Here is a 26,049-nt window from a genome sequence, read left to right on the forward strand (position 1 = left end):
TCTACCTGAAAGGAGTGATGATGTGCAGCCTAGTGTCTATATTTCTTTGCATGTCCTTGTACAAGATGAGGCAAAATTCCATTCGCGTAAAATGTCTGTGTGAGGGAAAGAAATGTTAAAGCAACTCAAAAAAAAAAAAAAAAACACCTTTAGAGGCCATTTTTCCCCGCAAAGCGGGGGTTGGCCTTTTTCGGACACCGTGGTTGTTGTTGTTTTTGTTGGTCCCCTTTTTGAAGCAATGTTTTACGGCCGGATGCCCTTCCTGCCGCCAACCATGTTTGTCGCCTTTTACGACAAACAGGGCATTACCAGTGAACTGGTACTCAATTAGCCGACCTCGGAAGGATGACAGGCTGAGTCAACCCCCCTGGCGTTAATTCAAAGATCGACCGGGATTCGAACCCAGGATCCTAGGATCCTAAGCCGGCACCCTAGCCGCTAGCCCAACACCAGGCTCTTTTTTATTAAATTTTTTTTTTTATTAAAAAAAAAATTTTTTTAAATTAAAATATTTCATTAAAAAAAAAAAAAAAAATTTATTACATTTATTACATTTGGTTAAAGCAACTCAAAGATGACGGCAATTGGCCTCTGCCATACACATCAGTCACTAACCCTCCAGATGTTGATCCTTTGATTTGCTCGGCATGCTTCTTCCTTCTGGTTTAAAAATAAATGAATGAACTATGTATGGTTCAGAGACCATCGGGGCCGTCATGCTCACATAAAGCAGATGTACTTCAAATTTGTTTGGACAGCTGTCATTGGATCCCGCATCAATCATCGCTCCCACAAAGTAGGACAAGGCAATCCATCGACAATTAGTCCCCTCCACTATCTCAGCTCAATGTAGATTAACAAGGCCAGTTATTTGCTTCGATCTGAGCAAGTGAAGCAAACCTTTTTTGGCGTGGGTACATTATTTCGGACTGAAAAACAAATTAGGATGTCTGAGGTTGCCAAGTACAGTTTTACAAAAGAAGCACATTTTGCGTGAATTCTCTTCCACAGTGTCAAATGGGCATGGCGGAGCTTGGCCAGGCGTCACACGTTCTGGCAAAGGATGTTCGGAGGCATCATTTGATGTCTGCATGAATTACAAAGACAAGAAACAATGCGGAAAAAAGATTTGAAAAGAAAAAAAAAAAGATGAAAAGGAGAAATGGTGGAAAACATGATCTCCATGTGGATTACTTCCGTTCATTTCACAATAACCCTAAATAATCATCCAAAACGTCTTCTTGCATGCTCAAGAATTCGCCAACAAAAGCTACAGATGAATAAATCACGTGAGAGCAAGTTGCGGTCATGGGCAAATGCAATCCGAGTTGGCGGTGATCTGTTGTCAGTGATGCGCATGTTGTTGAGATGTCGATGTAATGTTCAATTACAGAATTACTGCCTACCAGCGATGCACAGGCAAGGAAGGATTCTAGATATGTTCATTCTTTCGAGAAACCATCAAGCCGGTTATCGTTTGTTTGTAAATATTACGATCTTCGGAATGTTGTGGAAATTATTATGGATTGAGCAGCAACATAACGCTTTGGATTCTGCATAGAGTGAGAAACAACGATGAACCTGATGTTCATTGCAAATAGGCCGGGGAATATACAGGGCCTTCAGAAAGTATTCACACCCCTTGACCGTTTTCACATTTTGTTGTGTTGCAGCCTGAATTTAAAATGCTTTAAATTGAGATTTTTATTGTCACTGATCTACAAATAAAACCCCATATAATGTCAATGTACTTGTAGAATTGTTGTTTTTTTTTTTGGAAATTTTCAATATACAGTAATTGCATATATCCAGCTATATCTGGCTATAGTCTGCATCCGGATCCAGATCTTCACCAAAATCGAATTACTTTGTCCTTGTCACACACACAGTGTCCACGTTTTGTCTGAATCCGTCCATAACATTTTGATATATCATGCGCACAAACAGACAGATACTTGTGAAATCCCGAAATCAAATTGGACCTTTTGATTTTATATAAAAAACTAGCTGAAGTACCCGCCGGGGGGTGGGGGGGGGCAGGAGAGGGAGGGGAGGAGAGAGGAAGGGAGAAGGGGGAGGGGAGGTGAAGGAAGAGGGAGGGGTAACATATTCTACATATACATCTTGGAGGGGGGTGGGGGGGTGGCTTTCACAGGTCCCTCCATTTTGGGGGTAAGAGGGGTAAGGGAAGGCGGAAAGACAAAGTTGTGTTTGTATTTGTACCCCGAGTAAAGTTTCTAAGCATTTATCGTGGGGGTACCCGGCGTTGCTCAAGCGAAAAAGAAACATTAACATATTTGAAATGAGAGAAAATATAATGGAAAAGCAATTACATCCAAATCAGAATCCATCACAAATGTCAAATCGGCATTTCACCTTCAGACATCTTCATGACCTCAGTGTATTATTGCAGAGCCTTAGGATATACAACATTTGCAGTTTTCCCATTTGAGGCGAGGATGAAAAGGTTCTTTGGATTTCCAACTCTTGAACATCCAACGTAAAGTTGTCCATGTGAGAAGCATGGCATCTCCAGGTTAAGGCCAGCAACTTTGAGTGATTGACCCTGGGTCTTGTTTATAGACATACCATAGCAGAGTTTGATGGGAAATTGAAGTCTCTTCAAATCGAAAGGCATGTCCGTGGGTATGAGAGGTATTCTGGGAATGAAAACATCTTCGCCTTTGGCACTACCAGTAATAATGGTGGCCTCCAAAACATGTGCCATTAGCCTCTTCACAGTAAGTCTGGTTCCATTGCATAGCTTTGGTGGGTCCAGGATTCACAGTAACACGATGGGTGCATCAACCTTCAGTAGAAGATTGTGTGGAGGCATCCCTGGTGGTTCCAGTGAATTCAGAAATTCTGTTGGATATTGAACTGCTTGATCAGTATCAACAACAGTGTCTGGTGACTTGTAAGACTGCTCCTGGCAAGGTATCTTTGCTAACAGTTTGTGATTGATGATGTTCACCGAGTCATTCCTTGGTGCCAAAATGGCTCTTTCACGTAGCCATTGAGGATTCATGTAGTTTGTTTTTAGATTTGGGTAGACCTTGAACATCAGTTCTTCCACTGTACATACAATGTTTCCACAGCCTGCAGGGATGTAAATATTGCCATCAGCACGATCAACAGCTACTTGGCCATTGCCTATCTGCAGGTGAAGTGCAGGAGATTCTCCAGCTGTCTGATCTCCTTGTAGATGAACACGCAAGTTGGTTCTGTCGAAAAACACGTGTAAGCACATCATGCCTGTCCTGAGGTTTTTGTCCATCCATTAGCTCTTGAATGACTTCTGGCCAATATGGATTGCAAGTGAATGTAATGAAGAGGTCAGGCCTGCCATAGTTTCGAGCATATACCATCGCATCTTGAGTTTTTTCAAACATGTATCGAGGTCCCTCAGTGAAGGTTGATGGTAGTATTACCAACTGACCAACATTGTGAGTGTTTCCATCACTGACTACTGCATCTCAAAAGTGGACGTAGTTCTCTGCCCGCAGGGTCTTTTGGTTGAGCTTGATATACAGAAGTCGTTCAGTTTCAATTTTCGCATACATGTCAACACTGAACTGATGAAAAGGCTGCGACATCTTTGTAGATGGTTGAAGTTGTTTTCACGTACCCTAATTCGGTAGGCATAGAAGTCCAAAGATGACACTTTTTTTTTTTTACCAACAATGGGATCACCTGTTGCTGGAATAACATACCAGTACTTGAAGTGGTAGCCATTCTCTCCATAACTGAAAATGATGGGGTATTGCAACGCATTGTATGCACAATGAGTCTCAGAAACTCTCGATATTTGACTGTCACGTTGCTGAAGGATAATGTCACGCCGTTCGCTTTCCTGTCCGACCATTAGAATTGCAACCTCATTTGTAACTGGTGCATTGAATCGCCGCTCATGTTCACCAGTCGGAGTTTTGTCAGCCCTGATAATGACCTTCAACTCCTCAGATGTCATGCTCTCCATGGCTGTCTTGAAGCTCTCGACATATTTGTTGTTCTTGTGAAACATTTCTTGCAGCTCCAGGACAATATCGAATTGGATTCCAGAAATGTTGCCACATCGTTGCTTAGCCTGCTCACTCTCATCTGCCATGAAATATACTTGCAAGAAAGGGTGTTCTTTTCCTGGTAGTGGTAGCAAAGATCCAATTCGGTGGTATACTTGTCCTTGGACCTTGAAAGTCGGCATGAAGTTGAGATTGCCATCTATCTGTTTTGCACCAAAAGAAGTCATCTGAAAGCTGTAGTTGTACTTTATAATGTTAGCTAAGAAGTTTTTTTGAAATGGGTGTGTCAGCCAGCATAAGGGGTTTTAGAGGCTCTGGAGGCTGTGGCAGTTGTGGCAAAGTCACCTTTCCATTTGAGCAACACATTCCAGGAGTTTCCAATTTCCATTTTTTTGCAAGGCAGTACTGGCAAGTTTGAGACATATGGCCAATGGAAACAGATGGGTGGCAGGCATTATTAGTTGAAGAATTGTACTTCAAGGCCAGTTAGCCTTGCCAGTTAGCTGCAGTGGGTTTTCCTCTGGCATGACATATTCGCACACATTCAGTAGATAGTCTGGCTCTCTTAGCCTCAATAGTTGAGTTAGCTCGAGCTTGAGCTGTTCTCATGGGATCTGCAGATTGTCTGTCTTGAACAGCCGACAATGTCTCATTTGCTCGAGCCTGGGCTGTTCTCATCCGATCTGCAGATTGTCTGTCTTGAACAGCCAACAATGTCTCATCTGCTCGAGCCTGGGCTGTTCTCATCCGATCTGCAGATTGTCTGGTTTGAACAGCCTCCAATGTATCATTTGCTCGAGCTTGGGCTGTTCTCATCCGATCTGCAGATTGTCTGGTTTGAACAGCCTCCAATGTCTCATTTGCTCGTGCCTGGGCTGTTCTCATCCGATCTGCAGATTGTCTGGTTTGAACAGCCTCCAATGTCTAATTTGCTCGAGCCTGGGCTGTTCTCATCCGATCTGCAGATTGTCTGGTTTGAACAGCCTCCAATGTCTCATTTTCTCGAGCCTGGGCTGTTCTCATCCGATCTGCAGATTGTCTGGTTTGAACAGCCTCCAATGTATCATTTGCTCGAGCCTGGGCTGTTCTCATCCGATCTGCAGATTGTCTGGTTTGAACAGCCTCCAATGTATCATTTGCTCGAGCCTGGGCTGTTCTCATCCGATCTGCAGATTGTCTGGTTTGAACAGCCTCCAATGTATCATTTGCTCGAGCCTGGGCTGTTCTCATCCGATCTGCAGATTGTCTGGTTTGGACAGCCTCCAATGTCTCATTTTCTCGAGCCTGAGCTGTTCTCATCCGATCTGCAGATTGTCTGGTTTGAACAGCCTCCAATGTCTCATCTGCTCGAGCCTGGGCTGTTCTCATCCGATCTGCAGATTGTCTGGTTTGAACAGCCTCCAATGTCTAATCTGCTCGAGCCTGGGCTGTTCTCATCCGATCTGCAGATTGTCTGGTTTGAACAGCCTCCAATGTCTCATCTGCTCGAGCCTGGGCTGTTCTCATCCGATCTGCAGATTGTCTGGTTTGGACAGCCTCCAATGTCTCATCTGCTCGAGCCTGGGCTGTTCTCATCCGATCTGCAGATTGTCTGGTTTGAACAGCCTCCAATGTAGCATTTGCTCGAGCCTGGGCTGTTCTCATCCGATCTGCAGATTGCCTGGTTTGAACAGCCTCCAATGTATCATTTGCTCGAGCCTGGGCTGTTCTCATCCGATCTGCGGATTGTCTGGTTTGAACAGCCTCCAATGTCTCATTTTCTCGAGCCTGGGCTGTTCTCATCCGATCTGCAGATTGTCTGGTTTGAACAGCCTCCAATGTATCATTTGCTCGAGTCTGGGCTGTTCTCATCCGATCTGCAGATTGCCTGGTTTGAACAGCCTCCAATGTATCATTTGCTCGAGCCTGGGCTGTTCTCATCCGATCTGCAGATTGTCTGGTTTGAACAGCCTCCAATGTCTCATTTTCTCGAGCCTGGGCTGTTCTCATCCGATCTGCAGATTGTCTGGTTTGAACAACCTCCAATGTATCATTTGCTCGAGCCTGGGCTGTTCTCATCCGATCTGCAGATTGTCTGGTTTGAACAGCCTCCAATGTATCATTTGCTCGAGCCTGGGCTGTTCTCATCCGATCTGCAGATTGTCTGGTTTGAACAACCTCCAATGTATCATTTGCTCGAGCCTGGGCTGTTCTCATCCGATCTGCAGATTGCCTGGTTTGAACAGCCTCCAATGTATCATTTGCTCGAGCCTGGGCTGTTCTCATCCGATCTGCAGATTGTCTGGTTTGAACAACCTCCAATGTATCATTTGCTCGAGCCTGGGCTGTTCTCATCCGATCTGCAGATTGTCTGGTTTGAACAGCCTCCAATGTATCATTTGCTCGAGCCTGGGCTGTTCTCATCCGATCTGCAGATTGTCTGGTTTGAACAGCCTCCGATGTCTTATTTGCTCGAGCCTGGGCTGTTCTCATCTGATCTGCAGATTGTCTGGTTTGAACAGCCTCCAATGTATCATTTGCTCGTGCCTGGGCTGTTCTCATCCGATCTGCAGATTGTCTGGTTTGAACAGCCTCCAATGTATCATTTGCTCGAGCCTGGGCTGTTCTCATCCGATCTGCAGATTGTCTGGTTTGAACAGCCTCCGATGTCTTATTTGCTCGAGCCTGGGCTGTTCTCATCTGATCTGCAGATTGTCTGGTTTGAACAGCCTCCAATGTCTTATTTGCTCGAGCCTGGGCTGTTCTCATCCGATCTGCAGATTGTCTGGTTTGAACAGCCTCCGATGTCTTATTTGCTCGAGTCTGGCCTGTTCTCATTCTGTTAGCATCTTGTCTGGTTTGCCTTGCCTCAGCACTTTCTTCACCTCTCTGTTGTCGCCTCTGTCTTGATTTTGCAGACATGCGTCCAAGTGATTGTTTTGGCATTGTGTGCCGTGCAAGATTGGAAGCGTCGGAACAGCCAGAAAATACGGAAGTCTTGGCAATAATACTTCGGGAAATGTAGTTGTAGCCAGGGAAGTTGTTGGTTTTGGAGATGTTCGGGTTGTTCTCGGCCAGTAAATTGGGGGAAAAAACTCCAAAAATGTAGATCTCGGGCAGTCGTAAACGTGGTCAATCATTAAAATGATACATTAAAGTATTTATGTACTGTACTGTACAGGGTGTTGCACTGGTATTTTTATATTCTCCGTGTGGTAAATACTATACTGTAATAATAAAGAAAAATACTATAAATAACAATCTATAATCTAAGAAGAAGAATATGTCTCACCATTAACTTCGTTCACTTCCGGAATTGTTTGATTCATTTGTGTGCAAATGTTTGCGAATTGTCTTGTATTTATTTAGTCTCTTCCGATGTGCAGATTGTCTGGCTTGAAAAGCTGGCGCAAATACTGTAATAAGAAATAATAAATACTGTAAATAGTGTAAATAACAATCGATAAACTAAGAAGAAGTGGAAGAAGTCTTTCCACCAACTGCGTACACTTCCGGAAGTGTTTGATTAATTTGCGTTCCAATGTTTGCGAATTGTTTTGTATTTATTTATGTGAATGTGCACTTGTATATAATTGCATTAATAACTGCTATTAATTTTAAAAGGCTTAGGCACTATCGAGCGATTTTTTTTAAATAATCAAAAAAACAAACTTTTTTATTTCAGATTTTTAAAATTATTTGGCCTAAAACACTCCCAGGCAATCACTGATGAACCTCTGAAAGTTTGACGAAGATCCGCTCAGCCATCTCTGAGAAAAATGGCGACACAGACAGACAGATGCACACACAGACCAACATCTCTCTTATGTAGTCGATTGATGATTTTAGAAATTCGTCTTATGTTGATCTTTTGACCTTTAGACCTCATAAAAATGGGTGGTTGAATTTACTGGCATGATATGTAAATCCTGTTCAAATCTCAAGTCAATGAAAATGAAATTGGCCGATTTTTTAAAAATTCCACCTAAGTTGTTGACCTTTGGCCTATATTGACCTTTTGGCCAATGCTGATCTCAAAAACAATTGGTGGTTGATTTCAATGAATCTTCGATTTCGCAAGGAACAAAAAGTGGTGAAAAACGTAACCTCCATACACATTCGGTGGCATAGATAATCAGGAACAACACACCCAGAAAATGTCATCACGATCTACACATCCCAAAAATGTCATCATGGTCAATATACCCTGCAAATGTCATCTTCATCTGCACCTCCAAAAACGAAATCAGGACTAACATACCAAAAATGTCATCAACATCAATACACCCTGAAAATGTCCTCAAGATGAATAGATCATGAAAATTTCATCAATTTAAATAGATCACAAAAAAGTCATCAAGATCAATAGATCATGAAAATGTCCTCAATATCAATAGATCCTGAAAATGTCATTAAGATAAATAGACCCCAAAAATGTCATCAAGATCTACACAACCCAAAAACGTCATCATACTAAAATACGCCATTTGGTGTCTGTCTGTCTGTCTGTCTGTCTGTCTGTCTGTCTGTCTGATGATTTTTTGACCGTGATACATTCCGTCGTTACTTATCCAATCTCAACCAAACTTGACAGGATGACAAAGGGTTACACAATGAAGGTTGTAGCACATTCATTTGCTCCCCTTTCTCAAGGGGGTTTTCTCCCCCGAGTGGGTTTTCCCTGCCATTGCCTCTAATGGGGTTGCGTGTTGAGGTGTATATCTATGTTAAGTTAGTTTTATCGTGGCGTTTTTCCAAGGCCGCTTCTAATAACAAAACCAACGATTCTAGCATAATATCAATGTTATTACAAAACAATATTAACACCAATAATATCCCACCTCCACAAGGGGGTTTTCCTCCTTGAACAAACATAGAGTCAACGTTTATAAATAGATTATACTGGCGTTTCCGTGGGAGCAACGGCACAACGGCATCTACCAGAGGTAAAAATATTATAAACCACAAACACTATAAACCACAAAATAAAACAAAACAGCTTTTTAAACAGTCGCTAATGCTGTTTATAACACTAAATTAAGAAATTTGGAGGAATCCCGACATCCGTGAAGTACGTTTTACTTACAGAACTGAGTGAAGATCTACTGTGCTCTATATAGACTGATCCGATAAGGACGATCGTGCCCCCTTCGCCGATAGGCGGCGCTCTTGCGTCCGCCATTACTGGGAGGCGTCCCGATCCAAACTTAACTCCAGCTGGCTGCGCCAGCACAACTATCATCGCGATCGTACATGAGAAGTGTCCGTGATAATCGTTCTCAAGTGTTTCTCTATACGTGTGGAGCGGTCGTGGACGCCTGGCACCTGAAGGCACACGATACAAACCCCGTTTTCAGCGTTCGGCGCCCGGCCATGCTGCCCTGAAGGCACCTGGCACCTGGGGGTACCCGGTTTCCACTTCCACCTGCACCAAACCTATTTTGTTAGCAACCGCGTACCCTATGCTACGCCACGCCGAGCCCCCTTTCGCCTTAACCCCGAGTTTCTCGACCACTACGATAATGACTCCTCTGACCGACCCGACAAGGTGCCCGTCCCTTCATCGACTCCTCCACACGGCCAGGTCTTGGCGGCTGTACCACAGCCACCCCGCATGGATTCTTCCCTGAGAGTCCACCTCCGCCCGGGCCGGCCACCTCTGGCAACTATGGCTAGGCCCTGAGTGGCCGCTGCCGAGCCCCAAGTTCCTTGATCACTAGGGTCGCGACTCGTCTGGCAGACCCGACTGGGCCTCTGTCCCTTCGCGCGGGCCGCCTCACCGGCTCCTTATCGCTTCATCGACTCTTCCATACGGCCAGGTCACGGCGGGTGTATCACTGCCGCCCCGCATGGATTCTTCCCTCAGAGTCCACCTCCGCGCGGGCCGCCACACTGTCTCATCACCGGTCGTATAGCTCGGTGGACCGGTGGTATCGTCCACGATTCCATCTTCTCCGATGAATCTAACAAACAAATATATTTTGTATCGATATTCTTTCGGCAAAGTGAACTGAGCCCGGTAACTGCATGTAATCTGAACACTGGAGAGCAAGCCGAATGAAGCGGATGCCTCCCACCTATGGCGGCGTCTATAGAGGGCGCCTGTCCATTGAATCCTCCGTCAGATCGGTCTATACCCCACTAGGGTTGGGTTAATAACATCCCCCTTCCTGTCGCTACCGTGGCATTTTCCACAGCAAACTTTTGAAACTCGCTCCTGCTGTTTAACACGAAACTGAATGGGAGGAAGCATGGGTTGTGCTAATTTACCAAGCAGGTAGGTAGCACTTGCAAAGCCAGCCGTTCCTTAACAGTTTTGAATGGAGTGTTTGCTCGAATTCTTAAACCACTTGGCGATCTTTCCACAAGAAACTTGGTAAATGAACACACACCCAATGGTCTTGAGACCCAACCATAGATCGACTGTAATCTATATACCCCAAAGAGGAATGACCCTTCCTGCCACTCCCATAGTGAGCAGGTGTACTAGTTAAGACCAAATACAGTAATCCCTCGCTTAATGCTGCCCTGTAGAATGCTGTCTTGTTATAGCGCTCTTTTTCCTTAAGAAATATTTTACTGATAAAAAAGAAGGAAAAAAATCCATAACATGTAGCGCTCGCCGAGTAAATTCACACACCGCCAAATTTTTATACTGTATGCACATGCCCTGAACCAATCAGCGCTGTTGATACGACCTTATTTTTTACAGCAGGACAAGCCGCCTGCCTCCCACTGCTGGCATGTTGGAGGAGCCGAAGCAGGGTAGGAACTACGGCAATTATTCTTTTTATGGATGTGTGCACATATTTTTATGTTTATGGTAATACTTACTGATGTTATTAATATTCCATGAAGATGTCATCATAATAATCTGCACAACCCGAAAATGACATCAACATCTATACACCCAAAAAACGTCATCAGGATCAATAGACCCCAAAAATGACATCACGATCAATACATCATAGAAATGTCAGCATCGACACAATACAAAAATGTCATCAAGATCTACATATCCTGAAAATGACATCTACATCAATACACCCCAAGAATGTCAGCTTCAACACAATACAAAAATGTCATCATCATCATCATCATAATCATCTATACAACCCAAAAACCTCATCAAGATCAATAAACCCCAAAACGACATCACTATCGACACACTCCAAAAACGTCATCAAGATCAAAACACCCCACAAATGATATCTATATCGACACACTCCAAAAACGTCATCAAGATCTACAAACCCCAAAAACACAATCAAGATCTAAACACAACGAAAATGACAATAGCAACACATCCCAAAAATGTCATCCAGAACAACACACCCGAAAAAGGTCATCAATAACTGCACACTCCAAAGATTTCATCAATATACACACCCCAAAAAAGTCATCAATATTAATAATCACCCTGGAAATGACAAGATCAATAATCACCCTGAAAATATCATCATAATCTCCATACACCACAAACATGGCATCAAGATAAACACACCCTGAAAATGTCATCAAGACCAATAATCACCATGGAAAGGTCATCATAATCTACACATGTAAAAATCTCATTGAGATCAACAATCCCTGAAAATGTCATAAACATCAATATTCAACCAGGAAAGTAATCAAGATCTACACAGCCCAAAATGTCATCAAGATCAATAATCACCCTGGAAATGTCATCATAATCAAAAATCACTCTGGAAACATCATAATGTACACAACCTGAAAATCTCATTCGGATGTACACACCCTGAAAATCTCATCAAAATCAATAATCACCCTGGAAATATCATCATAACCTACACATGTGAAAATTGCATCAAGATCTACACAACTTGAAATTTCATCAAGATAAATAATCACCATGGAAATGTAATCAAGATCTACACACTCCAAAAACGCCAAGATCAATAATTACGCTGGAAATGTCATCATAATCTGCACATGTGAAAATGTAATCAAGATCTACACAGCCCAAAATGTCATCAAGATCAATAATCACCCTGGAAATGTCATCATAATCAAAAATCACTCTGGAAACATCATAATATACACAACCTGAAAATCTCATTCGGATGTACACACCCTGAAAATCTCATCAAAATCAATAATCACCCTGGAAATATCATCATAACCTACACATGTGAAAATTGCATCAAGATATACACAACTTGAAATTTCATCAAGATAAATAATCACCATAGAAATGTAATCAAGATCTACACACTCCAAAAACGCCAAGATCAATAATTACGCTGGAAATGTCATCATAATCTGCACATGTGAAAATGTCATCAAGATCTACACATCCAAAAAGGTCATCAATATCTACACACCCTTAAAATGTCATCATAATCTATACACACAAAAATGGCATCAAGATCAACACATAGTAAAAATGTCACTAAGATAAACAATGACCCTGGAAATGTCATCATAATCGACACACTAAAAATGTAATCAAGATCAACACACCCTGAAAATGTCATCAAGATCAATAATCACCATGGAAATGTCATCCTAATCTATGCACGTGAAAATATCATAATATACACAACCCAAAAACGTAATCATGACATACACACCCTAAAAATATGATGAAGATCAATATTCACCCAATAAATGGCATCCTAATCTACACACGTGAAAATGTCATCAAGATATACACACCCTGAAAATGTCTTCATAATCTACACGAATGAAAATGTCATCAAAATAAATAATCACCCTGGAAATGTCATCATAATCTATATATTCCAAAAAACGTTATTAAGACATACACACGTTGAAAATGCCCTCATGATTTATACACTCCAAAAACTTAATCAAGATATACACATCCTGAAAATGTCATCAAGATCAATAATCACCCTGGAAATGTCATCGAGATCAATTAATCACCCTGAAAATGTCATCGAGATCAATAATCACCCTGAAAATGTCATCAAGATCAATAATCACACTGGAAATGTCATCATAATCTACACACCTGAAAAAGTCATTGAGATCTACACAAACTGAAAATGTAATCAAGATCAATAATCACCCTGGAAACGTCATCAAGATCAATAATCACCTTGAAAATGTCATCGAGATAAAGAATCAACCTGGAAATGTAATCATAATCCACACACATGAAAATGTCAACATAAATAATCACCTTGGAAATGTCATCATAATCCACACACATGAAAATGTCTTCATAATCTACATGCATGAAAATGTCAACATAAATAATCACCCTGGAAATGTCATCATAATCAACATATTCCAAAAGACGCAATCAAGATATACACATCCTGAAAATGTCATCAACACCAATAATCACCCTGATAATGTCATCAAGATCAATAATCACACTGGAAATGTCATCAAGATCAATAATCACACTGGAAATGTCATCAAGACCAATAATCACACTGGAAATGTCATCATACTCGACACATCTGAAAATGTGATCGAGATCTACACAAACTGAAAATGTAATCAAGATCAATAATCACCCTGGAAATGTCATCATACTCCACCACACACATGAAAATGTCACCAAGATATACACACCCTGAAAATGTCATCATAATCTACACGTATTAAAATGTCATCAACATAAATATATAATCACCCTGGAAATGTCATCATAATCTACATATTCCAAAAAACGTCATCACACATCCTGAAAATGCCATCAAGACCAATAATCACACTGGAAATGTCATCATACTCGACACATCTGAAAATGTGATCGAGATCTACACAAACTGAAAATGTAAACAAGATCAATAATCACCCTGGAAATGTCATCATACTCCACCACACACATGAAAATGTCACCAAGATATACACACCCTGAAAATGTCATCATAATCTACACGTATTAAAATGTCATCAACATAAATATATAATCACCCTGGAAATGTCATCATAATCTACATATTCCAAAAAACGTCATCACACATCCTGAAAATGCCATCAAGATCAATAATCACCCTGAAAATGTCATCAAGATCAATAACCACCCTGAAAATGTCATCAAGATCAATAATCACCTTGACAATGTCATCAAGATCAATAATCACCCTGAAAATGTCATCAAGATCAATAATCACACTGGAAATGTCATCAAGATCAATAATCACACTGGAAATTTTCATCAAAATCTACACACCTGAAAATTTCATCGAGATCTACACAAACTGAAAATGTAATCAAGATCAATATAATCACCCTGGAAATGTCTTCATAATCTACAAACGTGAAAATGTCATCAACATCAATAATCAGCCTGGAAATATCATTATATACAACACGAAATGTCATCAACATCAATAATCAGCCTGGAAACGTCATCATAATCTACACACATGAAAATGTCATCAAGATCCACACATCCTGGAAATGTAATCAAGTTCAACATCTCAGTTTCACACTTATAGCCAGATCAGTGAAAATTACAAGCGGAAATAATGTAGACTTGTAGATACGAAGTACATTATGTTCTCATAACGGTTATGGTTTATGCTGCAAGTTGAAATGCTTCCACCAGTTTTGAAGATTGACGAGAATCTAGAGAATCCTCCATAAAAGAATTTGCTTAAATTGCACAATGATCTTACCAGTATTATAATGATGTAACTCGTCACCAAAACATTCAATATTATTTCACTATTTCCAATGAAACAGCATGAACACATTCATCCTGCAACCCTCCTGCTCATTCCCTTCTGCCTCGGTCAAAACATCCTCATCCTCGGTTTCGCTCCTAAATAACCCTCAGATTTTTTTTTGAATTGAAGAATTTATATAAATTTAAAACAATTAGAAACATTTGAGGAATTTATGTTTTAAAAAAAACAATTATAAATATTTGAAAGTTAAAAAAAAAATCAATTTGTACCCAATTTCAGTAAATAAAAAGTGCCATTTACAAACAAAAAACAAAAAACTGCAACTGGGCCACAATGCTCACCCTCTGTACTCGCTTCATGGGGTCTCCATTGACCATGATGCAGGCACTAAGTCTGTTCTCCTCTCCATTTCCATTGGGGGCATCTCTGGATCCATCACCGTGGGGAGTCCTGTTAACGCATACGAGTGAGATTCATGAGTGGGGAATGGGTCATGGAAAAGGAGTTATGTGTGGAAAATGAGTGGGTTGAAGTGAGAAAGGTTGTGGGGAAGAGAATGTAACCAACCAACCAATTATTTTTGATTTTCACAATCACTTCACAAACCTCACTTCAATGCCTTGCTGCTCATCACAAATGCAACTGCATGTCCAAAAGAGGCCATTTTGGATTTTAGGCCTTATTCACAGAGTAAGGTGCGGCAAGACACCTCCACCACCCCCATCATATCCCATAACATTCCTCTCAGTCCTTTTGTTGAGGATAATGAACATCTTTACCCTTTGTTCGAAAAGCGGGGTTAAGCTATCGGTTGCGTGCATACGTGTGGCGTACACGTGTCTACATTTTAAAAATTAATTTTCTCAGCAACCGATTGACACGACATTTAACACCATAGGAACGCCTCCTCCAGTATAATTTTTTAGTGACAATTATGACGTCATAGGTCAAGTGGTGCGGACGCCATCTTGGAAAGACTTTGCACCTCTATATCTCCGAAACCGCTCAATGGAAAAATTTGAAACATGGCTCGTTGTCAAGTACTCCGCATGGGGAATAAGATATGGTAATGATCAATGATGTCATCGGTGCCTTCATTATGACGTCGTAATTGGACAAGTACAACGCTTAGTCCGGTCAGTTTGAAATTTATTTTGTGTGATCTTATTGGAGAATGTAAATTTATGATGTCATCGGTCACGTGGTGTGGCAGCCATATTGGATCAAAGAAAAAAAAAACACTTATGAAAACAGACCAAGTCCTTCTCAAGACTGTGCGGGGTAAGTATTCCATGAATACCATGTCGGTTCATTCTGAATTCTCAATAGATCATCAGTCAGAGGCCCTCTGGTGCAAACATTCAGGATACCGAACATATAACCGGAACTGAAGAGGCCATCCTCTCCCACCATTCATACTAGGGTTATGGTTCCTGCACCCCTCTCAATATACTTAAAATTTCAGAGCACGCTTGAAGATCATTTGCATTACACCCTGACTCACAGAAAAGAGAAAATGCCTCTGAGATCGATTTTGACGACTGTCATCGAGTATGTGGAGGTATTGTCAAGGTGAAATTGGATCTGTATTCAAAATGGCCACAGTTTGCAATCTAACACGTAGAACTATTACCCTTTAACATTGAAAAGCCTGGTTTAGAGAAGGTCATCTATATTGTTCAGGGTTTCGGGATATAAAGGTGCCCTGTGATTGTTCATGTTGAACAGAATTGGACTTTGTAATGGAATCATAAGGAGACGCAGCCTCGTATGTGCAAGATAAATACGGCATCTTCACGGTTCCTTTCACAGCCACCTGGGAATGCCGAGTGGATCATTTGTCACGACAGGTGCATGCCATGTCATGAATAAGTCCAAAGACCTGTTGAGAAAAATGGACTAAAATGCTCGGTCAATGTTCAATATTGAAATGTCAGGAGAGAGGTTCTTGGTATAGGTCGCGTCATCGGAATTTGAAACACTAGGGCATTGCCCGTACTATATCTATATCTAAAATTATATCCCCCCCCCTCTATTTACATGAAATGGTTTGGTCCAAAGCGAACGGCTTGCGAGTACGGTGACAATCCCCCCCCCTCTATTTACATGCAATGGTTTGGTCCAAAGCGAACGGCTTCCGGAGTTTGGTAAAGAAATCGCCATCGCGTGCACAAACGCGCAGGAAAGCGAATGAATCGCAAATTCGGTTTTATTAGTTTTAAAACATAGTTTAACGCCAACATAGTTTGCAAACGTGAAATAAATGAATACGCTCTCAAATGTGCCATCCGAGGCAGAGTGTGTCCTCCACGTTCGGCACACGCGATCGTTCGCTGCTCTCTGATTGGTTGAATCGTTTTTTGGACATAGCTCGGTAAGTAATTGTCCGATTAATATGAAACCTTGAAAAGGCACATCCTCGGGTCCCCAGCAATATACCTGGCAAGTTTCAAGTATATCGGACCGGTAGTTGTCGAGAAACAGCGGTCACAGACAAACAAACAAACGTACAGACGTACAGAGATGAAACATTCCTTTGAAAACCTGAAGTCTTGCCACACCTTACCACACGCAGTCTTGAGAAAAAGGACATGGAAAGGGTCTTTTCAACTCTTGCTTTGCGTTTTGCACTTAAACAGTGCTAGGGGCCACCATATTTGTTTGAATGTGGAATTTCTCAGTTATTTTGCCCTCAGGGCATGAGGCAGTGTAAATATTTTGTTCAGGTACAGTAGTGCTAAACAGAAGGTTTTTTGGAACCGCCAACAATGTGATGTGTGTCCTACATTGTTCAAGTATATAATTCAATTGAAAATAAATAAATAAAGGTTTTAAAGGCTTTGGGGGAAAAAAATCGAACATTTACCGCCGTTTATGCACCATCTTTTACACCACCTTATTTGATACGTTACAATAGTCCTTCGGCCTGTTGTTTGTGTCCTTCATGACATCCCTAAAAACAGTAACCTTCCTGTTTGGATTGATTTTCCATTTGGTTTAACTGCCAGGCAGACAGACAGACAGACTGACAAAAATACTATACCTTACTCTGCTCTGCGCATGCGCGATCGGGATGAGATTCTGTCCATTTTGCCAATTTCAGAGCCAAAGTAGTGCTAAACTGCAGGTTCCTCTTTCGATTCATGTTCGACATTGTTAAAAAATATAAATAATTCAATTGAATTTAAGTAGTTCCTCGATCACAGAGTGACGTAGCTAGACAACTGCTTTTCACTTCACGTGTGCAGTGTAATGATCTGGAAAGATGGACCAGGTAGACGTCCCTGGGGGAGATACCATATCTGGTTTGGGTGCTTCTGAACACATATTGAAATGCCATATTTAAGGGCTTTTTAATGCATAGGGTAACTTTCAAATAAACTTTTAAAATGACGTTATTTACTCTTAATCAAGTTGTGGGGTGGGAGGGGAAGTGAGAGCTGTTATAAATATATTGTTTGTCTTGTTCCAGAACCACAACATAAACTAGAACGCCACTCAGTAGAGTCCATACCTCTGCCAGGCTGAACAGTTTATGTTTTGTATCCCAATCATCGGCCGGATCTGGATTCGGACCTGAACCAAAATCGAATCGGCTTGTTCTTGTCACCTAACAAACCCATCCACCTAGTTTCGTCATAATCCAACCATAACTTTTTTAAATATCATGTTATATATCACTTTTCGCCCGATCCCTCAATGGTGAAGAATCACTTAAAAATCAAATAATTCTCGTATGATCCATATTCAGATCTTCACCAAAATCGAATCGATTAGTCCTCGTCTCACACCCACCCAACCTCTCTACCAGGCTTCGTCCACATCGCTCCACAACTTTTTGAGAAATCCTGCTATATATCGTTCCTTCCGGAAGGTGCAAGGGGTATCACTGACCCAATAAATTCGCACATCATATAAAATATATTGGTAATGCTTTGTATATGATAAAAGTTAACCATATAACTGTTATGTTTCAAATTTTTAGACAACTTTGTCAAACTGTGCCTGGGGCTGATTGTGTACGCTAGTGGATTCTGTAGACTTTGTAGCACAACTCAAACCATGGGTGGTGTTGAGAACACACACTCAGGAACAGACATGCATAACGTTGACACTATTCACATTCAAGGTACAACATAAACTTGTGGTCAAATTAGATGTAACTAAAACAATGCGACTGTGTCGCCAATATGCCTCTGCAAAGTCATGTAACTCCAATGAAGATTGGAGGTCACGTCTCTTCAAAGCTGTCCATGCGCGCACGCTTTCGAAGTTAAGTAACTTTTCACAATTGTGTTTTTGTCGAAACTGTATCTTTCTTTCGGTGTGTGTAACTATTGGTGTGTCTTTAATAGTATTATTGGTGTTGGTTTTTTCATACCTGTGTACAGAATCGTCGGTTAGTTCGTGTCGCGTATTCTGAGGCCTAGTGTAGTACTAGTAGGCTACCGTGTCTGACCTTGGCTTGAGGCTTTGTTTCTGTCTCAGCGGTTCTTCGATTGCGCTCGCAATTACTTCCGGTCTCTATTTTTCACGTTCACATTCGGTCTCTGTCTCTGTTTTCATCTCAACTCAAAAAAAATAAAAAATAAAAAAAATAAAAATTCCCTTCTCTGTTCTTATCCGTTGTTCGTTCTTATTTGTTCGTTTGTTCTTCGACCACGTTGTTCGTGATCACGTGCACGTCGTTAAAAAATATTTCAACTGTCCCCTGAAGAACTGTATTCTGTCATATACTATAACACCTTTTTCTTCTTCTTCTATAAAAGGATGCTTTCGACTTGCTCACCAAATCTATTCATTCCAAAAAAAAATTCCATCTCTTACAGCTACAGTGCCTCTTTCATACATTCCCTAAACTCTCCAGAACTCCACCCATCCTTCAGCATCCTCAAACATATTTTTGACTCGAAGGTCTCAAGAAACTCATTTTGCAATAAATGTCCGTTTCCCATTAATCGTACATTTTTCAAAATCCAATCTCACCCCTCCCCTCCAAATCTTCCCCATCACCCCTTCCCTCCAAAACTTCCCCATCACCCCTTCCCTCAAAAACTTCCCCATCACCTCTCCCCTTCAAAACTTCCCCATCACCCCTCCCCTCCAAATCCACCCCCTTGCCCCTCCGCTCCAAATCTTCCCCATCACCCATCTCTTTCAAATATTCCCCCTTGCCCTCCCCTCCAAATCTTCCCCATCACCCCACCCTTTCAAATCTTCCCCCTTGCCCCTCCCGTCCAAATTTTCCCCATCATCCCTTCCCTCCAAAACTTCCCCATCACCCCTCCCCTCCAAAACTTCCCCATCACCCCTCCCCTCTAATTCTACCCCCGTGCCCCTCCCCTCCAAATCATCCCCATCACCCATCTCTTTCAAATCTTCCCCCTTGCCCCTTCCCTCCTAAACTCCCCCCACACCCCTCCCCTCCGAGACTCTCCCTCACTCCTCCCCTCCTAGACTCCCCTCTCACCCCTCCTCCTCAAAGCGTCCTCCCCGCTTCTTCCCCCTTCCAACTTTCACCTTCATCTCCCTCAACCTTCTGCCTCACTCTTCCCCCTCCTCAAATAACACCTCACTGTGCCTCACCCAATCACCATCAAACCTTTTGTCCGCCCCATTCTTCCCTTTCTCCAAGCTATTCTGAAATCTCTGACACACCTTCAACAGCTCTCCCTACCTCTTCCTCCTCTTCCACATCTTACCCTACCGCCCCCCCCCCCCCTGTTCTGTATCCGATGCTCTCCCTTCCTCTTCTTTAACAGTATGGACCTCAAACATCCGGGGCCTTCGCTCAAACTTGACTGATCTCTCCATACAGGTTGCTTCTGTCAAACCAGACATGATCTGCTTAACAGAAACTTTCCTCCTTCATGATGTCTCTGATTCCTTGGTATCTCTCCCAGGTTACTCCCTCCTCGGGTATGATAGACCTGAGCCTCGTCCCGGAGGGGGGGGGGGGGGGTTGCTATCTTTATAAAAAACTCTCTTCCTCACTCGCCCTGCACTGCCCTCTCTCCACCTCACCCCCAGGAATACCTTTGGCTACGGCTTCCCCTTCGCTCCCACCTTTTGTTCATATGTGTGTTGTACCGTCCACCAAACAGTGATGACTCCATCTACATCTCGCTGTCTGATAATATGGACCAACTTCTATCTACCCATCCCAACTCTCTCTTCCTCATATGTGGTGATTTCAATTGTCACCATGCCAGTTGGCTTGGTGTGGGTACCTCTCTTACCAGCCATGGCTCTTCAGCAAAGGACTTCTGTGACTCACTGGGACTGACACAATCTGTCAATTTCCCGACCCGGATCTCAGTCAACGGAGCATCTTCTCTTCTGGACTTGGTTATGACTAACTTCCCTGAAAATGTCTGCTGCTCTTCTTCTGCTCCAATCGGCTCATCTGATCATGTGCTTGTTAAAGTGGACATCTCTCTGACCATTCTCAGAGAGCCTCCTCAGCGTCGACGAGTCTGGCATTTCACTCAGGCCAACTGGCACGGTCTTCAAGCAGCCATCAATCATCTGGACTGGTCTCCCATCTCTACCGCCTCTGACATCAACTCATCCTGGGAATTCTTCCAAAGTAAATTGCTCTCTCTCGTGCACAGATTTATCCCATCTCGTCTTCAGTTGTCATACCCTTCCTCCCGTCCATGATACACGGAATCTTGTGGTGAGGCTATTGCCCAGAAACAACTTGCTTTCGTCTCCTGGAAAGCAAATCCAACGGAAGGAAATCTCATTTCCTTTCACAAAGCCCGAAACAAGTGTGTGTCCTCCCTCAGGAGAGCCAGGAAACAATATCTCTCCGTTCTCAGGACAGAACTCTCTTATCTGTCTCCCTCTTCCAAATCCTGGTGGTGTCTGGTCAAATCTGTTTCTGGTGTTTGTTCCCCCTCCATCCCCTCCCTCACCTCAAACGGCCACACGGCCGACTCCGCACGTGAAAAAGCTGAATGCCTCAACTCTGTGTTTGCCTCTAAATCTTGTGTCCCAAACCCATCCCTCTCTGTACCCACCGTACCCAGTCATACCCAGCTGCGCCTGGACTCTGTGTCCTTTCCTCTTGGCAAGGTGGAAAAGTTTCTGTCAACCCTCGACTCTGATTCTGCAACTCGACCTGATGGCATCAGCCCACGGGTCCTAAAATCCTGTTCTTCTGCTCTTTCACTCCCTCTCTCTATTCTCTTCTCCCTCTCTTTTGTTCAAGGTCATCTGCCATCTGCTTGGAAATCTGCCAACATCACCGCTTTGCACAAAAAAGGTGCAAAAACAGATCCCAGCAACTACAGACCAATCAGCCTTCTCCCAATTATCAGCAAAGTCATGGAAGCCATCATTGCTTCGGATATGAAATCTTTCCTCTTCTCCAATGGCTTGATCTCTGATCATCAATTTGGTTTCAGACCTGACCAGGTCACTCTACTCTGGACATGCTGCTTCTGCTTTCTCAACAATGGATGGAGGTCCTCAATGCCAAACAGGAAATTAGAGCTGTCTCCCTTGACATATCACGTGCCTTCGATACGGTCTAGCACCCCGCTCTGCTCACCAAACTCTCCTCTTTTGGTATCCATGGAAATCTCCACGCATGGCTGGCGGACTTCCTCTCTAGTCGTAGTCAACGTGTGGCCCTGAATGGGTTTCTCTCATCTCCTCTTCCTGTTCAGGCTGGAGTTCCCCAAGGCAGTGTTCTGGGCCCTGTGCTTTTTCTGGTCTTCATCAATGATCTCTCTGACTCTTTTGAAAATCCTCTCTATCTCTTTGCTGATTACTCTACTCTCTGTCGCTCCATTCTTCATCCCTCAGATCGGCAGTCTGCAGCCTCCTCACTCTCTGCAGACCTGGACAAAATCACAGACTGGGCAAACAAGTGGAACATGTCTTTCAATCCTCACAAATCTCATACTCTTACGATGTCTCTCCGAAAAGACCGACTGGACAACCCCCCCATCCACTTTCTGAATAATCCTCTCCAAGAAGTTCTGTCACTCAAGCTTTTGGGTCTCACCGTACCCAGTCCGTACCCATTCCGTAAAAGTGCCATGATCTTTCCTGGGAAAACCACATTTCAAATCTGGCCTCCAAAGCCAGTCGCCGACTGGGCATCCTCCATCATGCGAAGTCCTTCCTTGGCACACCTGAGCTCCTCACCACATACAAGGCTTTCATCCGCAGCTCAATGGAATACTGCTCTCCCCTCTGGGCTGGTGCTCCTGCCTCACACCTAGCTCGTCTTCACGCTGTTGAAACCAAAGCATTCAGAATCAATGGAATCTCCCGCGATGAAGCTAACTCCAAGGGCCTCTCACTCACCGCAGGCAGGTTGGTGGTCTTTCCATCTTCTACCGACTCCTCTCTGGCCTTGCCCCCCCAGCTCTCTCTGGGCTCTGTCCCGCAAATATTCCTACAGGTCGCACAAGATCTGCCTGCAACCCTCTTATGGTTAAACTGCCAAAATCAAGACTCTCTGCTCACCTTCACTCCTTCATTCCTCTTTTCTCCCGCCTCTGGAACAAACTCCCTCACTCTCTCCAATCCCACTCCACCCTCCAAGTCTTTAAAACAGCTGTTCACCACCATCTCTTATCTTCCCCCATCCAAAACCTTGATCTTTTCTACCTCCGCTAATTTCACCCCAATTCCACTTTTTTGAAATACCAACTTCTGTCCTGGAAGTCCTTGTTGTCCTTGTGTTTTATACTTCTCCCAGCCCCCCCCCCTCTTCCCACGCCTCCTCCCCCCCAAGCCCTCTCCCTCCCACACATCTCCCTGCTCTCAAATGTTGTGTGCTCTCAAGTGTTTGTGTGCTTCCCCTTCTCTCCCCATCTTTGTCCTCCGCTCCCTCTTTTTATATATTTTGTTTGTCTGGTTGATTAGTTTGTGAAGTAAATGTCAGCTCTTTCACGAGCCTCGATTCAGTATACAAAAAAAAAAAAAAAAAAAAAAAAGTCCCACAACGGGTAGACGCACTCATTCGTTGTCCGAAAAATAAACAAGTTTGATTTACATCCCTTCAGCTGTTTTCTGCAACGATCACATTTTCACCAGCCATGACAGGTTTTACATCGTTCGGTGAAGCAGTTTCAGAGAAGGAAAATTTTTAAATATCGGCTTTCAAGCTAATATGGCTGCCACATGACATATGACCTTAGAAATGTACACTCTGCATACGTATGGGTAGGGGATCACGTTTGTGAAGTTTCTTGTTGATCGGATAAGGTACGTTTTTCTATCCAAGATGGCTGCCAAACCACGTGACCTACGACATCATCATTTTCAAATTGTATGCACCAGTGGTGTTAGATGATATTTGTATAAAATTTCACATCAATAGGGTAAGCGGTTTCAGAGATATAATTATTTAATATTTTCCTTCAATCCAATATGGCTGCCACACCATGTGACCAATGATATTTTCATGATAATTTTTTTTATCGCCATGCCTAGTCAATGACACAGGTAAAGTTTCGAGTCAATCGATTTGGTGGTTTGGGAGAAGATGTTTTTTTAAGGTTTTAGGTCAAGTACAATATGGCTGCCAAACCATGTGACCGATGATGTCATAAATTTAATATTTCAATACAAATGGGTCATAGATCATGTGCATGCAATTTCAGATTTTTAGGATAAGGAATTCGATTAAAACATTTTTGGCTGGTATACCACTTCACCTATGAAGTCATCATTATAATGCTTTTGTTCCCCATTGCGAGTACTTGATAATGTGCCAACTTTCAAATTTTTCCATTCAGCGGTTTCCGAGAAATAATTTTTTAATTATTTGCGTTTAATCCAAGATGGGTGCCATACCACGTGACCTATGACGTCACAGTTATCATAAAAACATTCTGCATGGGTGTCACTCCTACCCTGAAAGTTTCGTCTCAATTAGACATATGGTTGCTGAGAAAAACGAGGTTTAGTCTGTACGGACGGACGGACGGACAGACAGACAACCCGAAAACATAATGCCTCCGGCCACCTTCGGGGGCGGAGGCATAAAAACGTGATGGATACACTAGACAATTTCCTCCAACTGAGCTGATGGCCTAATAGGGGGAAATATTACAACAGGGCACGATACTTATGTTGATCTGCATGCAGACTCACTGACGCACACTCACACACGCACACTCACACACGCACAACGCACACACACCTCTCCCATCCCTTTGGCCTAAAATCAATAAATGAAAGCATCTTGCTCTCTCTGAGAAACTTGCACCAAACAAGCATATGATTGGTGGTACTCATCAGATTTGTTAACGACGCTGTGCAGGAGAAATGGCATGCGCAGGTTGTAATGGCCTCAGATTGACTGGCAGGCACATTTTCAAAGTGCATATTGTACTATGTCACTATGGCAGAGCAGAAAACGAGTTACCTGGGCTATTCACGGGTTCAGAAGGAAAAATGAAGTTGTATCCTAAAGGGAAGTTGGCATTGCTCCAGACAACAGAGGGGTGTCCTCATTATCTTGTTTGATGTTCCTCCTTGAAACAGACGACACAGCATCCCTCTCGAAAGAGGGTGCTCAACCACGGCATCAACTACTTCAGGTGACTCTGCAGTTGTAGACGCAAAACCTCTTCCTTGGCATGTCCTCAGTAATTTCCCTAACTGGCTGAAGCCGATTGGGCCTAGTAAAGTTAAAGGACCTACTGCTAGTGGCCTTATCATTGCGCCTCTCGCTTACGAAGGCAAGGCAATGGCTGTACTATGGCAGGGTATTAGAGACAGAAGTAATTTTCTGCATTTCCTGAACCATTACAACATCAATTACTCCTCTCGTGCTGTTACACCGTCATCTTTCTCTTAATAATAGTGTTGATGCTGTGAGATGAAAGAATGTGTGGAGGGAGTGGTTTGTGGGCCATATTATCCTTTGAAGGGAAAGCAATATGGCAGTTTCCTTTACCGAGGTAAAATATTCCTCATCGTATTTGTAGCATATGACAACAAGTCAAATTTAGTGTTTACCAAATACCTGTTGTGTACCAGCAAGTCTAAATTCAGTGCATTATTTATATATATATAAATATATATATATATATAAATAAGAATTATGTAGGGGATCGGGATGGCCATCACCAGTTGTGAATATTTCCATCGCTGATACTTTAACCTGAACAGGTAGCTACTGCTTCAGAAGGTACAGTGCCTTCAGAAAGTATTCACACCCCTTCACTTTTTTCCACATTTTGTTGTGTTACAGCCTGAACTTCACATTAATTCAATTGACTTTTTTGTCCTTTATCTACACGTAGTAACCCATAATTAAAAAAATTTGTTTTTACAAATTTTTACAAAATAGTTAAAAATGAAATACAGAAATATCTAATTTACCGAAGTATACAACCCCCTGAGTCAATACTTCGTATAAACGCATTGGGTAGGTATTCTTG

General features: G+C 42.6%; 1 protein-coding gene across 1 annotated transcript in view; it reads right to left on the bottom strand.

The window, feature by feature from the left end:
- The window catches only part of HTR7 (5-hydroxytryptamine receptor 7), a 216,231-nt gene that overhangs the window by 30,903 nt on the left and 159,279 nt on the right, over window positions 1-26,049 (bottom strand). The window contains exon 4 of the mRNA XM_068111162.2: window positions 14,977-15,085. Coding sequence (XP_067967263.2) covers window positions 14,977-15,085 — 109 coding nt within the window. The remainder of the gene's footprint in view (window positions 1-14,976; window positions 15,086-26,049) is intronic.

Source organism: Myxine glutinosa, chromosome 3, assembly GCF_964187855.1.
Source record: "Myxine glutinosa chromosome 3, kmMyxGlut1.1, whole genome shotgun sequence".
In the NCBI taxonomy this organism is placed as follows: domain Eukaryota; kingdom Metazoa; phylum Chordata; class Myxini; order Myxiniformes; family Myxinidae; genus Myxine; species Myxine glutinosa.